We start from the raw sequence: 23,547 nt of genomic DNA on the forward strand, positions 1-23,547 counted from the left end.
GTAAAACTGGAACAGCTGCCATCAGAAAACTTGACAGAAATCAGGCTCAACATAATGTACAAATGAGTTTAGTGGCACAATTATATTACTCTGCTGAAAAGTATAAGAAGCAGACATTTGCAAAGTGATCAAGTTTTTTGTGCTAGCACAGCTGGGTGATAAAGCAGTGTTCTGGTGTTTGCTACTATAGTAGTTGTAGCTTATTGTAATCATATTTGTTCAAGACTGTTTCAATTATAATAAACAGCTGATAACAATATCTGGCAGCTACCACCTTACAATGCAGCAAGGAGCATGTATTTATTTTATTTATTTATGCAAGCTCAGAAAAATTTTCATCTGATTGCCACAATATTTGCTGTTCACAATTTTATAACATTTTTTAAAATCAAATTATTAGTATGTAATTTTAATACAATTTTTTAAAGTTATCATCTTTAGTAACAAATTCCAGTTCTGTTTGGGAATGGACAACCATTATTTTAATGTGTTGGAAGATTACTAGTAAGTACTTTAATCATGCTTTTACTATTGAGAAGCATATTGCTCCATTGTTGGTGTACTCATCTGCAAAGTCATCTTACATGATAGTTGGACATCCTAGTAGTGATATGAGGGACACTGATGGCAGAGAGAGACATTGAAGAAATCCTGTACCATTCCTTATATGCTGTCTTTCATGAAATGGTTGCAAACAGCCAATTTTCAGCAAGATAATGTTCAGCCAAAAACAGCTAGAGTTTTTCAGAAATGTCTCCTTCATGTTACTTATCAGGCACTAGAGAGATCAAATGGGATGCTAATTTTGACAATCTATAACTGCCATTGCCTGAAAGATCTGGAATGGCAGCTGGAAAATCATGCTTCCATGCTTGATCATATTGATGCATGTATCCATGCAGCAGGAGGTCCTACAAATTACTAATGATTTCTTTAAAATTGTACTTTTGTTCCACAAAAAATTATCCTTTTGCTATGATATTGTATTCATTTATCGTCATCATCACATTCATACTATTAAAGTTTCATTCAATTCCAATGCCTCCTCCTTAGTGCAAAACTTTTTTGTCAGTGTGTGTATTTAATTAAGTTTGAAATCAATATGTTCAGTTATTGTTCTATATGTCCAACAGAATATCTAAGATCAATCAGATATAACCAAAACACAAAGTTCAATGCAAACTCCAAGAAGGCTACTCAGCTTATGTATATTAATATTAAAAAATAAACTTACCTCTGCTGTAGTTTCTGGAATAAATACACAGCGTAATTTTGAGTCCATTAGAGATTCGGGATTAGCATCTCGCCACTGAAACAAATTAACAGAAAACATTTACATTCAATATCTGTTAAATGTAAAAATTTTTAATTTGTCAACATTTATAGTTTTTATTATTATTTTAGAAGTTATTAGTACATTAAGAAATATTGTATTTGCTAAGAAGAGATGCTTCATATGAATTAATTTTCAATTATTCAAATTTATTTTTCAGAAACTTTTAAGAAAGCAAATTGTAAAAATAAATAAATTTTTTATAATTAAAACTTAATAGCTATCTTATTTCTACTTTAAAAATAAAAATAAGATAAATATCATTAAAAAAAATTAAAAACTAGCATACAAAGAACTTGCCATATACCTATATACCATATATATAGGCACAGTTTGAAATGATCTGCTTAAATTGTTAAAAAAAGAACAAAAATATACAAATTATAATAGTAGATCAAGATAAAAATAATTTTTTTTTCTTAAAAATTTTTATAACTAATATTTTATTCTCAATAAACTGTTATGTAAAAAAATAATGAATTGCAAATCATAATTTTAGTACAATAAAAACACTACACATATGCCACCTTATAAAATGCAGCCATGTTTATTCGATACGAACGTTTTCGGTCGTGTTAAACGAACTTCTTCAGAAAAATATCCAAAAAAGAAAAAGAAAAAATCGAACACATCAAAAATTTGCAAAAGCGAACAAACTTTGGAACGTTTTTAAAAATATTCTAAAGAGAATTGCATGCGCCATCTCTACATCGATGCGTATTAAATAACACATTACATGAGAATAAGATAAAAATAAAAATAAAGATAAATAACAGACAATGAAAAATAATATGCTCCTTGGAGACATTAAAAGTAAAGTACAAACATAAACTATGGTGCAAGCCGAACGGCGCACAAAACACGACCGAAAACGTTCGTACTGAATAAACACGGCTGCATTTTATAAGGTGGCATATGTGTAGTGTTTTAATACGATATGCAGTCTACGACGAGTTAGTACAATAAATTACAAAAAAGTAATTACATTTGTTCATAAATACTTTATTGAAAATAATATTGATTAAAATAACTAATATGTAAAAGTATACATATATTTATAAATACACTATTATTATTCATATTAAGATTTAGTTTAAAAAAATGTAGTAATTCATTTTTTGGTAGTATCTATTAATAAACAACTATAATCCCATATTAATTAATTTTTATGTATATAACCTTGATGTAAAGATGTTTCATAAGGTAAACAAGATGGTAAAATCTAAATTACTTTTTTTATATTTGTAATCATTTCTTAACCTATTTAATTTATGTATAAATTAATCACTATTGTGACTGTTTAATAAGAATTGCAATAAAATAAAATTCTACTAATTCTTCTGAACTAACTACAACTATTACTTTATTACAAACCTATCAATTCTACAGTTTTTTGAATGAATTTATTTTAATCTTGTTTTAAGGTTGCATGAAGACTCATTCCTATCTGCAATCACTGTAAATTAGCAGAGTACTAAGAAGACTTATTACATTAAATATAAATATTTTGTACAAAAAGTAATTTGTCAATTTTTTACATTGATATTTGTACATTAAATCAAATTCTAGAGCTATTGCTTTAATTTCATTATTTTTTTTAATTCTTCATTTAGTTAACTTAATATATTAACTACTATGATGTTAAGTTGTTGCTTACAATCTGTTGCCAGATACCACCTGTAAAATGCAATCTTTGTCTTTAGTTTCAAACACAAGCATATTCATATATATATTTTAAAAAAATAAATATAAATAATAGGTAGTAATCATGTGAAATAAAAATGAAAAAATAACCAAAGAACAGAATATTAATTCTCAGAAAAATACAAATTAATTGAAGCAATGTCATTAACATTTATAAAAATAAAGTATTTATTGGTTATATAGTATTTTGTTGATACCCACAGAGTTGACAACTCTAGGCACACTGTACAATGATAGCATGTTTCATGGCATTTTTATTTTTTTGTGAATACTTAACATGGCTTGTTTGAACACCTACAAAAAATCTTTATATAATGAAATTCATTTTCTGTCCTAATTCTATTGCAGAATTTGGCATTTTATCTCCATCAAATATTCAATTATTAAATGTTTCAGACTCTGAATAGTTGAACCAGAGTGATAGAAAAGGACTGATGCAAGTTTTTGGTCCTAGGATCATGTTTCTGTAAGAAAACGTAAGTAACAAGGACTAAGTCACTACTGTATTGTTGCTCTCTACAGCAAAGAATGAATCCCATATATATTAACAAATCTGAACTGATTGCACAGGCCATTTATGAGAGAAAGAATTTTCTGTTTCTTATACCAAGTTTTTTAAATGCAAGTTCTCATAACTCTCATGGGATTTTTATAAAAATATTATTTGGCCAAACTCATATAAGTATTTAGTGTTACAAATTGAATATTTCATGCAACAACATGTCTAACAGGAAATGGCATCAGAGAACATTTCACACAATGACATTACAGCAGTCACACATTAATCTACTTTATATACTGTATATATATAAAATATGTAGCTTAAAATCATGAAATTTTTTCCCAGTCATGGAAAAACTTTAGAAACAACTGCACTGGAAATATATACATATATACACACAGAAAGTCCTCAATGTTGTTTCATTGTATCATCAAAGAAAACTACATTTGAAATCATTTAAATTATTGTTATGAAATTATCTTTATAAACAGTAAAATTGATTCTATGAGGTGGAAATTAAATATTAGAGGTTGCAAATATGATATACTTAGAATAATAATAATTGAATTATATCTTATATAAATCATTTAGCCTGAAGTTGAAATGGTTTTGCTATACAATGTTTCCCTTAACATTGCAGTTTCCAAAACCAATTGACAATGTTAAGTACTTGCTCTATATATTTTTACTATGAGCTGCATGGCTTTTCCAGATTCCTCTACCTGCAATCCATAACATGAATCACACACAGTGACAACTAGTAACTGCTGGAAATCACCACCAAATTCCAGCACTTGCAGGTGCATTGCTGCCGTCCCACCTCACCACTTGTGGAGGCCTGCTAGTCATTTCAAAATCATTAAATAATAGGGCCAGAACTTTGTGTGAGACATGTCCACAAAGCCCTGATGCTAACAAAAGAAAAAAACTCAGTTGGCCTCTTTCAGCTTTTTATTGACTAACAACCTAGTTCTATCTGACTACTAGCTCTATATTTATTCTATATACAGGGTAAACCAAAAGTAAGTAGGCAGTAAATGATTGTATATGTAATTTAAAATAAATGCTATTATATTAAATTTTTATGTATACAGTAATAATAAATGAAAAAAAATTATAACATACCATAAAAAATTTAAATTCTATTCAATCTCTACTTACTTTTAGTTCACCCTGTATATAAATATACTTAAATTATCATCATCACAACACTTTTTCCCATCATGATAAAAAACAAAACAAAAAAAAAATAGAAGTGGCAGCTACTGGAGGTGAACAATCATGACATTTTTGTTATGAATAGTCTATATTGAGAATAAGGGAGTAAATATTTTCTAGTACTATTACTAATAAGTTATTGATCTAATAAAAATATTAAAATTAAAATGGAATTAGTGACAGAAATAAAACATGACACTAGATTTTGCTAATTATGATGTATTACATCAAAATCAAACACATACCTATTTTCAATGATGCTAAAACCTGAAAAATGTGCATTTTACATTTGAGTAAATATAGTAATTATCATTAAACCTATTTTATATAAAGTAGGATTTGTTGAAACATTACTAATAGATCAAAATGATCTAGAATATGCATTAAGAGTCAAAATTATCCATTCATCCAAAAATTAACAAAATTGAAGATATAGTAGAGAATCAATTAATTGAACAGAATACTTTCATACTTTGTAGGAAAAAAATAATAAAAAGATATTTTAAATAAACTAAAAATGTTAATTTTAATTCTACTACAAAGTAAAAAAAATTAACACAAATTTAATTAAAGATTAATTCAGAGAAAATTGTTTAATTTATTAAAAACAGTCTTCACTTTCATTCTATGTTGTGATGAAACTTTGAATTCAAAATAAAAAATATACATAGTGAAATTTATAAAATAATGAGACATCTCAATAGCCTATAGAAAATCATCAAAACTTGTATTATGCAAAACATCATAATTTCTGAAATTGCTTTTTATACTTATTTTTTAGATAATTGATACTACTATATTATATTAAACTATAATTATTTATTAATTTTATTAAAAATTATTATTATTAACTTTAAATCAACATACTAACAAATTTACTAAAAATTTAGCAAAATACACAATTTAATATTAATATATGTATTTTGCTGGATTTTTGGCATTAGTGTGTTGATTTAAACTTCATCCAGTTTTTACAAAGTTTTTAGTTACATTATTAACTTTATCACTATCACAATTTACTTTATCTAGAACATATAATATTCTCACCAATGTTTCTTGATTAATATCACCTTCTGGAGCAAACATTGTCTGAACCATAAACTTGTGCCTATTCTTTTCATTAGGATCATACTCAAATGGTTGAAGCATTACTGAAATAATATATATATAAATTAATTAAATGTTTTTGATTAAATTAAAACAAACAAAATTCATAAATTTCTGCAATATCATTATTACATACTTCTAAATGATAAATAAACTTTCGTCTTGCTTTTTCAATATGCATGCACTTAATAATAAAGAAGCTTGGCTATGCCAATTATCAATGTTAATTTTTTTTTACTTGAATGATCATTAATGCAAAAATTAATAGTTTAACAATAGAGAGAAATACTTATCCAAAGTAAAAAGTATAGTGCCAAACTTAGTTTAAAGGCATTACAAATAATTCTTCTGTATCTCAAGAAATATCCTGTTTTATTTAGCTTTAATAATTATAAATTAATTAATTTTTAATTTTCTGCCTATCACTGGTTGAATTACTGTTTATTTAATTATCTAACTTGTATGCATATTAAAAAAGCTATAACCAATTATTCTTAAAACAGATAGAAATGTAATTTCTCTTTTATTCAAAAACTGACATATTCAAAAAGACACATCCATCTTTCTTCTCCTAAGATTTCAAAGGAATTCATGCACAAAGCTTCAGAAGCATTCTAATATGTATTCTACTGGAGCAGGAAAGGATTTACTTAAAAAACCTTTTATTCAAACCAGCAAGAGTTTAATTTTTCATGTAAATTTGGATGGACAAACATTTTCAACCTAATTATAGGTCTGCTTCAGGTCTCCAATTTTTCATTCTATTTTGAATTTGATGTAGAATGCTATAAATTTTAAATTTTGGAACACAGTTCAAAATCGTGTTCAATGTCTTTAGCATAAGTATTTAAATATTCTAAATCAACATGTTATATATAATTGCAAATTTAAACATATGTAAATCTTCTTACTTGAAACCAATTAACCGGAGCAAAATTTCTTTTTAAAATGCTAACGTTTTCGACGTCCCTTCTGGGCTCTTCTTCAGAATTCACCCAAAACCGTTGCAAGCTGGTTCTTAAACTTTTGAATTTCTTTCGAAGGCATTCGATTACATATTCCTAATGTACAGTACACGCATTCCAAATCCATCAAAACCTCGTGTACTACTGTATGATTCGAGATGCAAACTGCTTATAATTCAAATGATTACAAACGTGAATAAATAAATAAAATAAATTTAAATGTTATCGCCCATTAGGAATTGCCACGCTGTAGAAAGTGACATTTCTTCCTTATAATTAATGCTTGTGGATTTGCACTCTGCCTTAAATATTTCCGTTGCTTCTAATATCTTGCCTTCAAAAGAAATTCAAAAGTTTAAGATCCAGCTTGCAACAGTTTTGAGTGAATGCCTGAAGAAGAGCCCAGAAAGGGCGTCGAAAATATTAGCACTTTAAAAACAAATTTTGTTCTGGTTAATTGGTTTCAAGTAAGAAGATTTATATTTCAACCCAGTGTGTTAGAAGGTTAAATATTAAACATATGTTTTATAAATTAACATATGTTTGGACTGCAATTTAAAAAAATTGTAGACCTATAAATTCCCACTGTTGTCCATATGTCTTTCCTTAATCTGAAAAATGGAGTTAGATAGATGAAAGTTGAGACCAGATATGGCACAACTCTATTATTAATTAAAGAAAACATATGATGTACAGGGGCAAGCCACTACTAATTTGAGATGGAAAGCATATATTTCAAATTAAATGAATTAAAAACATGATTAAAAATTGCAGCCCAGCATTGCGATGATGTCACAATAAATAATTGCTCGTAATTTTTCTTTTTAATTTTTTTACTATTTTATCTTTTATCCTTGATTTTTACTTTTTAGAATTACAATTTTTATTTATATGTGTCCTTCATAATTAAAGGGATCCCATAGGTTTGAATGAGAGGTTTTTGGCGCGTAGATTAAAATTTTCCAGCTTTTGAAAGCAGGTACGTAGAAAAGAATCCATACTTTCTTTTACTTCAGTTTTATTTAAAAAGATCTTTAGAACAGTTCAGAAACATCAGTTTTTGAAGTGATCTTTCTTCAAATATCCTTCATTTGAGGGAGAATAGTAATGAATGAAACATAAGATTGCCTCAATAGTTTTGGAATATCTCTTTTAGGAGTTCAAGTGACAAAGTATGACATGTTGCATAAACAGCGATCTCTCAATACAAAATCAAAGATATCTACCATTCTCACAACATACTAATAACTAAATACATTAAAACATCTTAAATATAGGAATACAGTAGAGAGTTGTTAATCGGAACACTAGTAATCGGAATCGCCGGTAATCGACCCGATTTTCAGTCGGACTGTGTCGTGCTGAATCGAACGTTTTTGATACTAGATTTACTTCTAAAGTATAATTTTCATGTTTTTATATTCTTCAATATATTTATTTTGTTTGTACAAAATGAAGAAATAATTTTTAACGATACGATAGCCTCGATGATTATTATAAAAATTTTTGTTAAACTTAAAATCGACGAAAATTCAACACAAAGCGACACGCAATGGAGAAAAATTCAACACGAAGCGACACGCAACAGAGAAAAATTTGAACATCGAACAGGTTAATGTATTTTTTCATACATAATAAGTAATCGGAACAAATGACTAATCAGAACAACCCCAGTCCCCAATTGATTCCGATTTTCGACTCTCTACTGTACCTCCTATAAAAAATACAGTCAAACCTGATTTTATGCGGGGGATAGGGACCGCAAAAAAAAAAAAAAAAAAAAAAAAAAAAAAAAAAAAAAAATCGCACGAAACTTCATGAATGGCTGTAAAAAACAGTTTTCGCAACACAATTAAAAAATATTTTTTTATGCGGTCAACAGGGACCGCATAAAAAAAGTCTCACATAGAAAATAACTCAAAACCGTACGAAATAGAATTTATTGACAACAGATGTCAGCACTTGACTGCATCGTCTGGTCTATCGTCTGTTTTACATATTTTTGTCCAGGTGGTGTTTTGTTGACTTAAAAAGTAAATTATTTCATTTTTCGCATATTCATGCAATAATATTACTATAATAAGTGCATTTATGCTATAATAAGTTTATTTAGCTATAATAAGTCAACGTAAGACATGACGAATCGCACGAAACTAGTCGCCAACTATACCGCACAAATAAAAAATCGCACAAAAAAAACCGCATAAATTAAAAATTCGCATTAAAAAAATCGCACAAATAAAAATTGCACATAAAAAGAGCGCATAAAAACAGGTTTGACTGTACAATGGAATCACTTAATCTGATTGATCCATTATGGTTTACATTTTACTCTTCAATTTGTAGTAATTCATTCATTACACACCATCTCTTAATACAGAAATGTTAAAATCTTTTTGGGCATAAAAAAAACTGTTTTTGACAAAAATATTCAATCCAGAAAATAATTTTGATATTGAATAAAAGATAGGATTCTTTCAGACTTTCCAAAATCTACCTATCTAGAATACAAGAACTACTTACAAATATTCAGACTCTCAAACAATTTGACCATACATCTAAAACTTGAATTTCGCACATATTCTTTTGCTGATTGTGGGGTGATGTTAAACTCAGTCTTTAACCAGTAATAAATAATAAATAATTAATGTGAATTTATTTCTATCACATATCATCATTTTTTGTTTTGGTGCGAATTATGACATTCCATTGCCGCTCATGAAGTGGCATCGAAGTTGGTAACGTTGAAGTAATGGCATTTTTCTCTGTTGTTCGCAATTTTTATAAACTTTTACAATTAATTCTTCAGAAATGCATCCAAAACATAATAGTAAAATCTAGTAGTGGAGATAAATGCAAGAAGTGTCACTCTAATACCATGGAAACTAAACCTGTCCTTACAAAATTAAGCACATTCAATTAACAAAAAAAAAACATGCATTTGAAACATCCCTACTAAGCAGTAGCAAGCAAGCTTAACTAGTAGATAACCAAGTAACTTAGTAGATAAACAAGCTTAATGTGTTATACTAAGTACATTCAAGGATCAAACACTAACAATACATGGTTATTCTATGTGCAAATGTACTTTCTAGGTTAGTTTTTGACTTATGACCACATCTTGGAAACCTAACTTGTTTGCAAGTAGAGGAGCATCTGTACTTATTACAAATTAAGATCACCACTTGATAGATTTATGATTTGAGTTTCAGGCTGTCGCTATAATTAGCATTGAGATTTAATTTTAGAAAAATATCATTCTGTACAATAATTAATGTTATATTTTTACAATATAAATTATAAAATTACTTTCATTTAATATTTATGAAAATCTCATTTTTCATATCAAAAAGCAATTACCATAATTTTATTATGTAAATGTTTGTGTTAAATATAGACATTTATAGATAAAAAATTTTTGCCTTAAGATATATGATGTTGAACAAAGAACAAAAGATTATCTTCTGTTCTCTTGGAATAAAATAAATTTTTGTTGGATTTACTAAGTTCAATTTTGATGAATATAAATTATTCATGTAATAAGAAGCAATTTGCTTAGTCTTAGAAAAATTAATTTGACTAATTTTAAAAACTGAAAAGTTATAACAGTAGCTCATTTACTTTTGAATTGTTTTGAACTCAGCTACAAATTGAAAATCTTTAGTCTTGCATTTTATAACAAATTTCTGTTTTAAATAAATTACTTTGTTCATTTATTCATTTCTATAAAATCAAAACTTTCCATAGAAGTAAGACTTGAAAAATGAAACAGACAAATTTAATGAAAAGTAACAATGACTATCATCATTCTTATGACATTTCATCATATAATCATAAATTATTTGAACATACATTATCTACAATTCACTCCATCTAACCTGGAAGTTTCTCCTCAAAAAACATTTCAATTTGACTTAATTCTTCATCTTTTATTATGCACTTTTATTTTATTATTGTTGGTTGTAATTTTTTTAATTAATTTTATTTATTTTAATTTTTTGATGTTATTTAATTTTATATATACAGTGGGTGATCAGTTAACGAACAAATCGAATAATGAACACTTTCGTGAAAGATTTTTATGATTGGACAACAAACACATGTTCAGATAATGAACACTTCACTGAACAAACATAAAAAGAAGTGACAGAAAATAACTAATACAGATTGATTTTCCCTTATCTTCAGGTAACAATTCGAAACCTTTCGGAGTGCAGGAGACGTCAAAATCGACGCTCAACCCAGTATATACTGATCGGATAGTATTCCACCGAACTTTGAAACTCTCCCTTGTAATTCCAGCTTTTTATTTTTCTGACAAACAATTTTTTTGTAGTATTCACAAGACTGTTGGGTGGGCATTTGTTAAGTTTTGCATTGGTTTTTCTTTTCGAAAGGTGAGAGTACAAAAATCACATCTGAGAAATAAAGAACATTGAGAAGCTCATAATGGAACCTGCAACGGATCTGACAACAAAGAATGCCAAGAACACAAAGAAACTCGGTGAGATATCTTTCTTCTGAAAAAGAGGATTAGCCAATATCTGCTATTAAAGATCTTTTGATTAAGTGGGAGGATGTCAGAACAACAGTCTTAGAATGGCATCCAAATCAGGTTGAGGTTAATAAGCTTGGGGATCTCTACAATTGCAATGCTATTAATTACTTCTGAAAAATCCTGAAGAAGAGAGAAAAGCAATCGACATTAGACAGATTCTTTAACCCCAAATAAACGGGGAAAAAATGACTAATAAAAATGCAAGACTGTATATATATATATATATATCTATGTATGTATTTTTATTATTACATATAAATAAACATAGTAAGAAAGTATATATTTTTTATCTTTTGGAGTCTCCAGAACAAATTAATCAAATTCCCATAAAAACCTACGGTAAATTGATAATCGGTTAACGAACAATTCGGATAACGAACAAAGTCTTGGAACGGATTATGTTCGTTAACCGATCACCCACTGTATAAAATTATTACTTTGATCTGGAACACACAACAGAGCATTTGAAATATACATATATTTCAAAGCCACATGTGTTCCAGAATTCAAATTTCCTATTAGTTTGATCTTTGGAACCTGAAGATGATTGTTTACATGGCTGAAAACATTCATTCAAATATAAAGTTTTAACTGCTTAAAAATTTCATCTTCGTAATTTAATGAAAGGTATCTTCAAATAATATAAAATATCACAATGAAAATTCATAGCATTTCCTTAACCAGCAATTCATGTAAACAATCATTTTTTTAATCGACTATCTTTATTGACTACTGGAGTCTCTCTCTTCTTATGCCAATATCTCTCTCAGATGCTCACAATGATCTGTGAATCATTACTGTTTAAATATACCAATATATGTGGTGCATTCAAGTTCTAAGGTCTCCCATTTTTTTCTGACCAAATACTTAAACAAATTGAAACATCTGTCACTTCTTCTCAACATAATCTCCCTGCAGACATACACATTTTTCACAACATTGATGCAATGACATCATGCCACTGCAAACGCTTCTTTACGGGGGCTGTTTTGACCACTGGAAAATCGCTGATTGCAGAGTGGCACAACTGGAAAATGTGTGACCGCAAAGAGTGTCCTCCTCCACCATTGGAAAAAACCAAAAAGCCAAATCCTTGCATTAGGAGCAATCCTAATGCAGGTGAGTAGAGAGCATGAAAAACAACTTTAAAGTTGTTTTCACAAAGAAACTCCTGTGAACATCGTCCAATGAGCTGGAGCATTGTCTTGATGGAAGAGCACACATGCAGTCTTTTTCGGCCATTTTTCTCACAATGCTGAAAGCAATTCTTGATGACAACATGATGGTCAGACCAACTGGTGCATGGGCATGGATGTTTTGGTTTGTTGTCACATGTCGTCACCCTTCTTTGAGCTGTCACACCCATGAACGTATATTTTCCACATACATGACACCATCACTTCATGTGTCACTCAACTGACAATGAATTTCAGTGGGTGTCACTCCACACAAGTGCAGAAAACAAATGATTATGTATTGTTCTTGTAATGAAGACATTGCCATTTTAAGTATCAAAAATGCCTCTCACTTGAACTGCTGCTGCTAAAGTTCCATGCACCATGTGGTGCTACCCTCTCTGTTATGCGACCACAAACTGTGTCCGCTTCTTTTTAAAAAAACTGCATGTTGCTATCTGTTCCCTTCCCCTAGAAAAAAAAATAGAAGACCTTACAACTTGAATGCACCTCATATATCAGACTTAGTTATCTCTTCATCCATAAAAAGTTATTCAGCTCATACGGAGGGAATTACAACTAAAATATTAGTTAATACTGTTCAACATTTAACAGACTGTATACTGTAAACCTAATAGTGATGCAAAAGTTCCTGTAGAATAGATTAGTAACTGAAAGCCTACTGTCTGAATATGTAATGTGCAATCTCTAATAATTACTTGTACTTGTTTTATGTGAAAACACTTATGTTTTATAAATTTAATTACATAATTCTTTTATTTAATTACGGTTATAAGAAAAATAAACATTTAAAATTTATTTTGATGAGTATTCATTTTGTTTGATAGCACCCCACAGCACTTTTATGTTGGTTCTGCAACATGACATGAAGACAACAAAAGAACAAAGATAAAGCTTTGATAATACTAAAAATGCCAAGCAAAAAATTTTTGATGACTAATAAGATTTTCATCCATATTTATAGTTTAATTTGGTTATGATTTTCTAAATAACAGAATCATTACTGTAGTTTCTAAGGACTAACTAGAATATACTAAACTCATCCTGCATATCAGGATTCAAGAACATCATCCATTTACCATCAAACATAATTTGTTTTAAGAACTGTGCATGTAATAGTTTTTCTCTTGCAAATGCCAGAGCATGAGAAAATAATCTAACAAATGTCAGTGCTGATCTACTAGCCAAGACGACAGATTCATACTCTCTTTTAGGGCCCAATTCAGTTATTGATAATTCTTTCAGTACTTTTTTTACAAAGCTGACAAAAATGACTATTTCCAGTCATTTATAGAATTTATAGCAGTGGAAAGCAACTTCTGGACTGAAGTAGAGCAAGAGAAATTCTTGCCTAGCATGCTCTCTGACTATCTGAACATGTTCACTGTCATGCAAAGCATGTGTGACTTGTAGTGCTCATAAGTGAATAGGCCACACTGCACATGTGTCTCATATATAGTATTTTATTCCAAGCTGAGTTGCACACAATTGCATCATATTAGAATAGAAATGCTTTGTGGAACAAAAGTAGGTAGTCTAGTGAACATATTATTTGTGTTGGCCTGGCTGTAACTGAAATTCTTAGGGCCTAATAATGAGAATAAAAATAAATACATATTTTGCATTATTGACTTATTCGTATTCGTTTTATTCTGTTGTATTTGTACCTTGTTCAATAAATAATAAATAAAGAAATGTGACACAGTTTGAAACTAAAACTTTATCATAGTTTAGAAAATAAGCAAAATATATTGATGAGAATACAGTAGAGCATCGATTATCCAACCCCTGATTAACCGACCGCGTTCTAGTCGGCAAATTCAAAATGTCCACTAGTGATGTGGTGCTGCAATATTTGGTTATGTCTTGGCTACTTTATTATTATTTTTGTTAAATTTTTGCATGTTTTAGCTGGCAGCACTGGCTCGACCATGAAAGGGAGGCTAGTATTTAAACCAGGCCTAATACACTATACTAATAATGTATTTTTTCATACTTTTTGGTTATCCGACCAACCCCAGCCCCCAATTAAGTCGGATAATCGATGCTCTACTGTACATAAGTAAAAGAATTAAAAAACAACAATTACACTTCTAAACATATTTATAATGTGCTTGTATGAACACTAGTGAAAGAAGATATGCAATAAAATTTATCACACTGAATGCACTTATAATGAGACAGTGGACTTTGAGGTTGCATATTTCCTGCCATATTGCTCAGACATGTTTTTATAGCAAGCTACATATCTTCATCTATACAATCTCTCTACACACCGGTAAAATATAAATATATAAATTCTTCAAACCTGATAACTGGAGTTGATCTATCTTCGTCTACTTGAGGTATTTACTTTTTCAATGAAATGTTTTTTTGGTGAAGCAAGTCTTTGGCTATATCTTCTCTAAATTGAGTAATACTGATATTTTTACCAGTAATCTTTTTGTATAATATAAATGCATTCATGAATGTTACTCCAGAAGAATTTCAATAAATAATTTGTGGTACTATTTGGTACTGAGACAAGAAGCATAAGCTTTTTTTGATCAGATACATTAATGAAACTTTTACTTTGATTATAGTCTCTAATAACTGACGATTTTGTTTTTCAGTTCCATTTTTTGATGTGACAGAAAACATGTTATTTATAAGTTTTGTTGTTAGCATCAAAACTTTGCATTTATCACACCACTTTAGTATCACTACTACAGAAGTACTTTCTTTAGAAATAACTTCCCCTTTTTCAGCTTTTTTTTTACATCATCTTTTGGATTTCTCTTCTGATTTTCCCAAAGTGCCTACAAGATGAGTTTGTCTGTCCAACAATTTATGGGCAAGTTCAATGCTGGTGTAATAATTATCAACAAATGTAGTACACCCGCTACCCAACAAATTTTTGCAAAGTCCCATAACAATGGATGTTGGCACACTGTCAGAGGAATTATTTTTTTCCCTCCCATAGTATATTTTGAAATCATAAGTATAACCTTCTTCAATACAAAGTTTGAAAAGTTTTACTCCAAACTTGTGTCTTATTTTTTATATATTGCAGAAAAGCCAAACATCCTTGGAAAGGCATTAGGATTTCATCTACACAGACATTACATTAAGGCATTACAGCATCTTGGAATTTTTGACTTACATAATCTACAAGGGGTTTTATTTTGTAAAGCCTATTTGAAATATTTGCACATTCATTGTCAGAGAAATGCCACTTGCTCAAAATAGTTTTGGGACGTAACTGATTTTATCTCATTAGAATAAAGGGCATTATTAGATTAATAACATACCAACTTTAGCATTTGAACTAATCCAATCCACAAATGCATTCCAAAAATATTTTCATTCCTTGATTATTAGTGTCTTTCCAATTTCAAATTCATGCTTGAGGTAAATTTGTTTTTTCAGCCTTTTGGGAAGAGTATTGTTGGTTTCTTGTACCATCAGATTTAGAAGATCTTCATCCATTAATAATAAAAAATATCAGTAGGTTGTATATTCTGCATATCTTGAATATTGTTATTTATTTTCAAATTTTGTGCAAAAGCAGTAAAATTTTTCAAAATGTTTCCTGTTACCTCATACCACTGCAAATCTGTTGATTTCCTAAGTAATTCGTCAGATGAGGAATCACTATCCCATCGAAAGTTCCTGATAACATTTTTGATTGTTTCTTCAACATGGGTAGAAGCACCACTACCAGAACCAATCTGATTATCTGTTGCCTTATTAATTTGAGTAATATTTCTAGTAGGTGTTTAAAATGATCTTCTCAGTTCAACAAGACCAGCAGTTGAAAATTTGCATACTTTTTTTTTACACAGAAGAGCCAGAAGATTCAGAATAACCACTACTTGCTTTGTAACTTTCAGACAAACTTTCAAAAGGTTCTTGATCTGATAAAATATTGTTCAGCAATGCTTCCAAACAAGCTTGTTCTTTTTCACAAATATGCTTTTTCACTTGCTTTAGATACCTGTAGTTACCAATACAAAGGAACAATACAAACTGAACAAGTATGTAGTATACAATGAAAGCATCTTCCCAGAATATTCAGGTTCAGACATGCATAACTGCAGAGCACATGTGCACCGCATGGCACCAACATAAAAATTATCTTATCTAGGCCATGCTAGGCACACTTGCTTTACACTTCAGATCTCATATAAAAGAATTGCCATATTGAATATGACTGTTGTTAACCTATTATATTTTTATAATTATTAAACAAATAAAATGGCCTGGTCTCAGCGATTGCAACAATTTTTATCATTATGGAAGTCAACATGTTAATTTTCTGATACATGCTCCTAAATCATGCAACACAACTATCTACTAAATCACTGAAAACATTAGTCAATTTTATTGTTTTGTACTGAGAATTAAGGTATTAAAGGTGTTATTTCATAGTCTATATGTATTCAGTTTTCATTAGTAGAGAAAGACATTAGTGCAAGCTACTAGGTAAACTAAATTTACCTTTATAATAAAAGATTGATTAATACAAATTCAAATAATCTTCATATAAAATTAATAAATTAGAATAGAAAACATTATAAGACCATTAGTCACTTATAATACTATTATATCCAATCTTATGTGATGAAGAAACCAAAAGCTAACAACATGTATTTGTCACAGAAGATGCATTGCTAGAGTCAATTTAATTTCTGAGAAATACACTTGAACTCCTACTGAATAATCTTTATTTCTGAATATTTTACAAATATAAAAAAATTTTTATATAAATTACTTACCAGCAACATTTACAGCTTGTCTCGGTTCTATTATTCCACTATTAGGACGTACGCAATAACGTTTAGGTGCTGTAGTTTTCACTTTAAAACAAACTCTGCGTTCTGTAGGATTAGTCAACTTCAAATTTGATGTAACTACATCGGTAAATGGACCTAAATTATACAAGCAAATTATTATTAGTTTACTATTATCATCATTTATTAATGAAATACAAACTATGTTCAAAAAATTTTAGTGAGAGCTGTAAAATATCACAAATTTTGTTTTCAAATAAACTTTTAATATACTTTAAAAAGTAAAAAATGATGCAATCTACTAGTAACATTTTTAATATGAAAATAATCTACTACATAAAATGTTTATTTTTGAAGTTTTAAAAAAGAAAGACTCAGCATAAAATGTTATATTAAATTGACCAGAATATTTCAAATTCTAAGAAATGCTTTTGGATAGATGCTAGCATTTCTGAATAGCAAGCATAACTTAGACAAAACTTCATAAATGATGAAAGTGATAGGTTATTCCAAAATGCTGATCAAATGAAAATTTTTATACTCAACCAAATGATCACCTTAAATAATCGTTCTATAAATCCACTATTATTAATGATTAGATACTAGTAATTTGATACTAGAGGTACACATTAGGTGCCATCTCTTATCTATATTAATACAGTAAAACCCTGCTTAGCACAGGGGATGAGTTCCTAGATGACAAAGCACTAAATGAAACAGTGTTAAATGAGGCCATTTTAACACAGTAAATAGAGAAAGGGAAACACGCAGTCAAAAATAAACAGACTTTACTTTAATTTGCATAATAATATATGACAAACATATGCACACAGAAACGTAAAGTTCATTTTTTGTGACGAAGGTCCTGGCTTTTCTGAAATTCTTGTTTTTTGTGATGAAGTTGCATAGTTTCATTTGTCGCTTTTTTTCTTTCCTTAAGCAAATGTCAGTAGCAGATCACATCCAAAACACCTCATCTTGCTTTTGCCTCCTTTCAAAATCTGGATCATTTGCTGCTACAATTTGATCAATGATTTCAAACGTTACCAAACTTTTACTAAGGACATCTGTAAAGAAATTCTTTGGGTACTTCGTTTTCAGAATCTCTATTTTCCAGTTCTACATCAATTCCTTGTTCTGCTAGTTCTTGAAGGTCATCGTCGGTAAGGCTCTCACCAGAAACCTGCAGTAACTTCTCAATATCCTTCTCGTCTACATCTCCTAGTCCTGCTGTATCAATTAGGTTGAACCTAACAATACAGCAATAGACTCTTCTCGTTGAGAATTGTTGGATACCTTCAGCCATAATTTCTTCCACAATCAGTTCTTGCATTTATCAGTTAATTTTTGTCAAGCAAAGTCAATATTTCCTATGGCAAGCATGATGTTATATTTTTTCCAAAACTGCACAAAACCACCATAGATTTAAGGAAAGTACAGTGCTACAACAAATTTCCACCTTTTGCTAATTGGTTCATGTTTGGGAATAATCATATTATATACGAATCAATGAAATGCTGCGTTAATTTGAATCAGCATAAATTGTGAGTGCTTTTTAGGCTTCAAGCAGACCACATTATATCGAATCAGCATTAAGCGAGGTCTTACTGTAATTATAATTTGTTTAAGGCAATCATTTGGTTGAGTATGTATGTATTGGGCTTTGGGATGTTTAGTATAATGAAAATTTTTATATAGAAAATAAGAGAGCACTCATTACACAGACATCTGATTGGCTTAACATTTCTAAGATTTTTAACAACTAAAAGTTATTGTTAAAAATCCAAAGATATGTACTACCCAAATCCATTTTCTTTTTTTAATCTTCTGATAAACTGACAAAGAACTGTCTTGAAGCATGCCAAGCTATTATACATACACATTCCAATACCCAAAATTCAACCTACTTCTGGTTATAACATTGAAAGAACACAAGTCAGTAAACTAAGAAAGATAAAACTGAATTCCAAAGAAAAAAAAAATGTATGGTTGTTGTTAGATTTTTTTTATTTAAAAATTATTAATCATCATAAATTAATCCCAAGTAGTTAAAAAAATCAGATAAAGGGTGATTCAAATCACAAAAATTTTAAAGAATTAATAACTTGCAAACTATTTACAGTAAGATGATGCAGTTTTAACAGAAATGCTTATATTTCTGTTAAAACTGCATTACAATGCCCAGCCAGCATTGTAATGGCCATCAATGGTCATAATGTAAGCTTATATATCAGGCATGGGCAAATGCGGCTCTTTTTGAGTTACATGCAGCTCTTGCTGAAAGTGCTATACTTCCCAGTCTTACCATACTATCCGCCATGACAATACAGAACTGCGGCTCCCATGCATTTTGCAAAATCTACATTTCGGCTCCCACTGAACTCTCGCTTGCCCACTCGTTATATATATTGGAAGGGGAGATCGGACTGGAAGTCCAGGTAGTGTAATTGGCAACACATCTGCATGGTGAGCAGAAGTTGCAGGTTCGAGTCCCGCTTTGGATTGATTCTTTTCTTCCAGTTAGATCTAAATTTATTTAAAATTATTTAATTAAAATTCTTATTATTTAATTTAGCAAGAGATGGCACCTAATGCCTTACTCTAGTACCAAATTATCTTAAAATTATTAATATTGCTATAGCCATTTTCTAGCCCGATAAAGTAAGACACCAACCAATGCTGAATTATGTATAATGGGTTAGTTGTTGTTTATTTACAGAAATACTTAGAAACAGAATTTTTTTTGTGTAAAAAAATTTTAGTACCAAAATAGTTACATTTCTTGCCAAAGATGGCACTTGATAAGATTACATAATTTGTGAAGTTGTTACTACACTAAGAACATTTTTATTTTTTTATTCTCACTTTAACAAATTTACAAAGGATTTCAGTTTTTTACAGTGCCATCTATGGCAAAAAATGTAACTATTTTGGTACTAAAGATTTTTACACCTAAAATAATCCCGCTTTTTTCTAAGCATTTCTGTGAAAATCGCATCACCTTACTGTAAATAGTTTGCGAGTTATTAATTTTTTAAATTTCTGTGACTTTTGAATCACCCTGTATTTATCCCACCTAACAAAAGATGGTTTTCAAGGTCACACTGATGGTAGTTATGTAGGTAGACAGTTAGTTAGTTAGTTAGTTAGTTAGTTCTAGTTTTTTGGCACAAGAGCCATACAGGCTATGCTGCGCCATGACAAATGGTAAAATTAAACAAAGCTAAATATATATATCACAAGGCACCAATACAACACATAAACACAGACGAACAAAACAACACAAACATAAATATATAATAAATAAATAAATAAATAAATAAATAAATAAATAAATTAGTTAACTTAAATCTCTCTATGAATATTTATAACTTTCAAAAAGTTCAGTATCTTATCAAGATTTGGCCTCTGGCCCAAAATCTCTCTCAAAGTTGAATTTCCAAAATGCTGTCTGCGACTCTGGTCAACAGCAACACAGTTGTAAAGTATATGTTTAACACTTAAAGTACAAATGCAATACTGGTATACTGGCTGGTCATCACCCTTCAAAAGGTATTGATGAGTAAGCCGAGTATGTCCAATTCTCAGGCGAGTAAGAATGACTTCAGATCTCCTATCATACTGTTTCTTGTGTGTCCAATTTTCTATTATAGGTCTGATCTCGTAAAGTTTATTGTGGACTTGTTCGTTCCACACATTTTGCCATCTCTCTGCTAGTCGTTTTTTAACAACCAGCTTCAAGTCACCTCCTTCAATGAACATTGTATGCTGAGAAGGACTTGCTGACTTTGCAGCTGCATCAGCTGCTTCATTCCCTTTTATACCTACATGGCCTGGGACCCAACAAAATTTTACAAAAATATTACTTGCAATAAGATGGCAAAACAGTTTGCGAATTTTAATCACTATAGAGTGAGAACTAGGTTCATGTGAGATCAAAGCCTGAAGTGCACTAACTGAGTCAGTGTAAATAACACAGCGACGATGACCTTTACTAATTATATATTTTAAGGCTAGATAAATAGCCTGCAACTCTGCAGTAAAGATGGAAGAATTTGATGCAATTTGTTCTGCCACGATCTCATCCTGGCAGACAAAGGCTGAGCCAACGTAATCAACCGATTTCGATCCATCAGTATAAATAGGAATTAAATTCCTGTCGTAGTGTTGAATTTCTGCAAAGTGCTGCCTATAGATGTAGTCCGGGGTGGATTCCTTAGGAAACTGCTTTAAGCTAAAGTCAACATTAATCACAGGAGTTGACCAAGGTGATATATTATCGACCTCGACCTGTGAAATGTTGCTTGTGTCCAGGTCAATCGTGCTGCTTACATTCTCCATTCTAATGTCAAATGTAGGGACACAACTTGGGCGAGCTGTAAATAATCTTTTCAGCTGAGTATCTAATACTCTACAATAAACTGAAGGTTTAGCCAGAGATTTCTGTTTAATGTCATAGAACAAAGACAACTGCTCTCTCCTGAGAGATAGTGGAGGCTCATAAGCATCCACGTACAAACTTTGAACAGGAGAAGTTCGAAATGCACCAGTGCACAAACGCAATGCTTGATGGTGGATTGGATCCAGCATCCGAAGAGTAGATTCTCGCGCAGAGCCATAAACAACACATCCATAATCCAGCTTAGAGCGAACGAGGGCTCTATATATCCTGAGCATCGAACATTTGTCTGCTCCCCAGGATGAGCAGCATAATACCTTTAAAAGATTCAGAGATTTTAAACATCTACTCTTCAAATTGCGCAAGTGTGGTAAGAACGTCAATTTATGGTCAAACACGACACCCAAAAATTTTGCTTCATTGACCATTGGAATTTTAACCCCATTTAGGTGAATTTCAGGGTCCAGGTGCAAACCACGCCTTCGGCAAAAGTGGATGCACGAGGTCTTCTCTGCATTAAAAGTAAAACCATTGATCTTGGACCAATTGTCTATGCGATTTAGGGAGGTTTGCAGTTGTCTTTCAATAAAACTCATGTTAGTAGACTGACAGGAGATCTGAAAGTCATCCACATACAAGGAGTGTTTCACACTGGGAGGAAGACACTTAGCTATGCTATTAATTTTGAATAGGAACAGAGTCACACTCAGAATAGAACCTTGAGGAACACCCTCTTCTTGTGTGAAAGGCCTAGAAAAAGTGTTGCCCATCCTGACTTGGAATCTACGATTCTGCAGGAAGTTTTTTATAAAAATTGGCAGATTACCCCGCAGTCCAAATTCATGCAGATCACGGAGTATTCCATATCGCCAGCAGCGATCGTAAGCCTTCTCTATATCGAAAAACACAGACACTAAGTGCTGTCGTCTTACAAACGCTTCGCGTATAGATGTTTCAAGGTTTACTAGATTGTCCGTGGTACTTCTGTTCCTACGAAATCCACTCTGATGTGGTGAAAAGTAGTTCTTTTCCTCTAGGAGGAACATCAGGCGTCTGTTTACCATTCTCTCGAAAAGTTTGCAAAGACAACTAGTCAGAGAAATTGGTCTATAATTAGAGGGATTCTTGTGGTCTTTACCTGGTTTGGGTATGGGAATGATGATAGATAGCCTCCAAGAGTCTGGAAAAGTATGTTCTGTCCATATTCTGTTAAACAGATTCAAAAGATTACTGAGGGAATTGTCTGACAGATTTTTTATCATGCTGTAGTGGATTTTATCCGGCCCTACAGCAGTATTCCCCGAGCGAAAGATTGCTGTACATAGTTCTATTCTGCTGAATGGCACATTATATTCCTCATTAGATGGGGAGTGGAAGTTTAGATATTGTTTTTCAGTTTGAACTTTATAAGCCTGAAAATCCCTTGTATACATAATATTGCTGGATGAAGACGAAAATGTTTCACCCAACAAATCAGCAATACCTTTTATGTCACTGATTATTGTGCCATTACTTTCCAGCATGGACAGAGAGTGAGAAGCATATTTTCCATTGATTTTATGGATTTTATCCCAGACTGCTTTTGAGCTGGTGGAAGATGTTATGCTAGAAACATACTTCCTCCAAGAATCCCTTTGGCTTTGCCTTCTTATTTTTCTGGCATTAGCCTTTGCTTTCTTAAAAGCAACCAAATTGTTAGCAGTGGGGTATCTTCTGAAAATCCCCCATGCTTTCTTTTGCTTTTTAAATGCTGCCTCGCAATTCTCATCCCACCATGGTTTCGGATGTTTTGG

General features: G+C 30.8%; 1 protein-coding gene across 1 annotated transcript in view; it reads right to left on the reverse strand.

The window, feature by feature from the left end:
- Vap33 (VAMP-associated protein 33kDa) overlaps nucleotides 1-23,547 on the reverse strand; it is a 50,592-nt gene that overhangs the window by 4,649 nt on the left and 22,396 nt on the right. The window contains exons 2-4 of the mRNA XM_067264931.1: nucleotides 17,341-17,493; nucleotides 5,805-5,908; nucleotides 1,235-1,309 (exon numbers count right to left, since the gene is read on the reverse strand). Of these exons, the coding sequence (XP_067121032.1) occupies nucleotides 1,235-1,309; nucleotides 5,805-5,908; nucleotides 17,341-17,493 (332 nt within the window). The remainder of the gene's footprint in view (nucleotides 1-1,234; nucleotides 1,310-5,804; nucleotides 5,909-17,340; nucleotides 17,494-23,547) is intronic.

Source organism: Centruroides vittatus, unplaced genomic scaffold, assembly GCF_030686945.1.
Source record: "Centruroides vittatus isolate TY-2023 unplaced genomic scaffold, ASM3068694v2 contig_199, whole genome shotgun sequence".
Lineage (NCBI taxonomy): Eukaryota > Metazoa > Arthropoda > Arachnida > Scorpiones > Buthidae > Centruroides > Centruroides vittatus.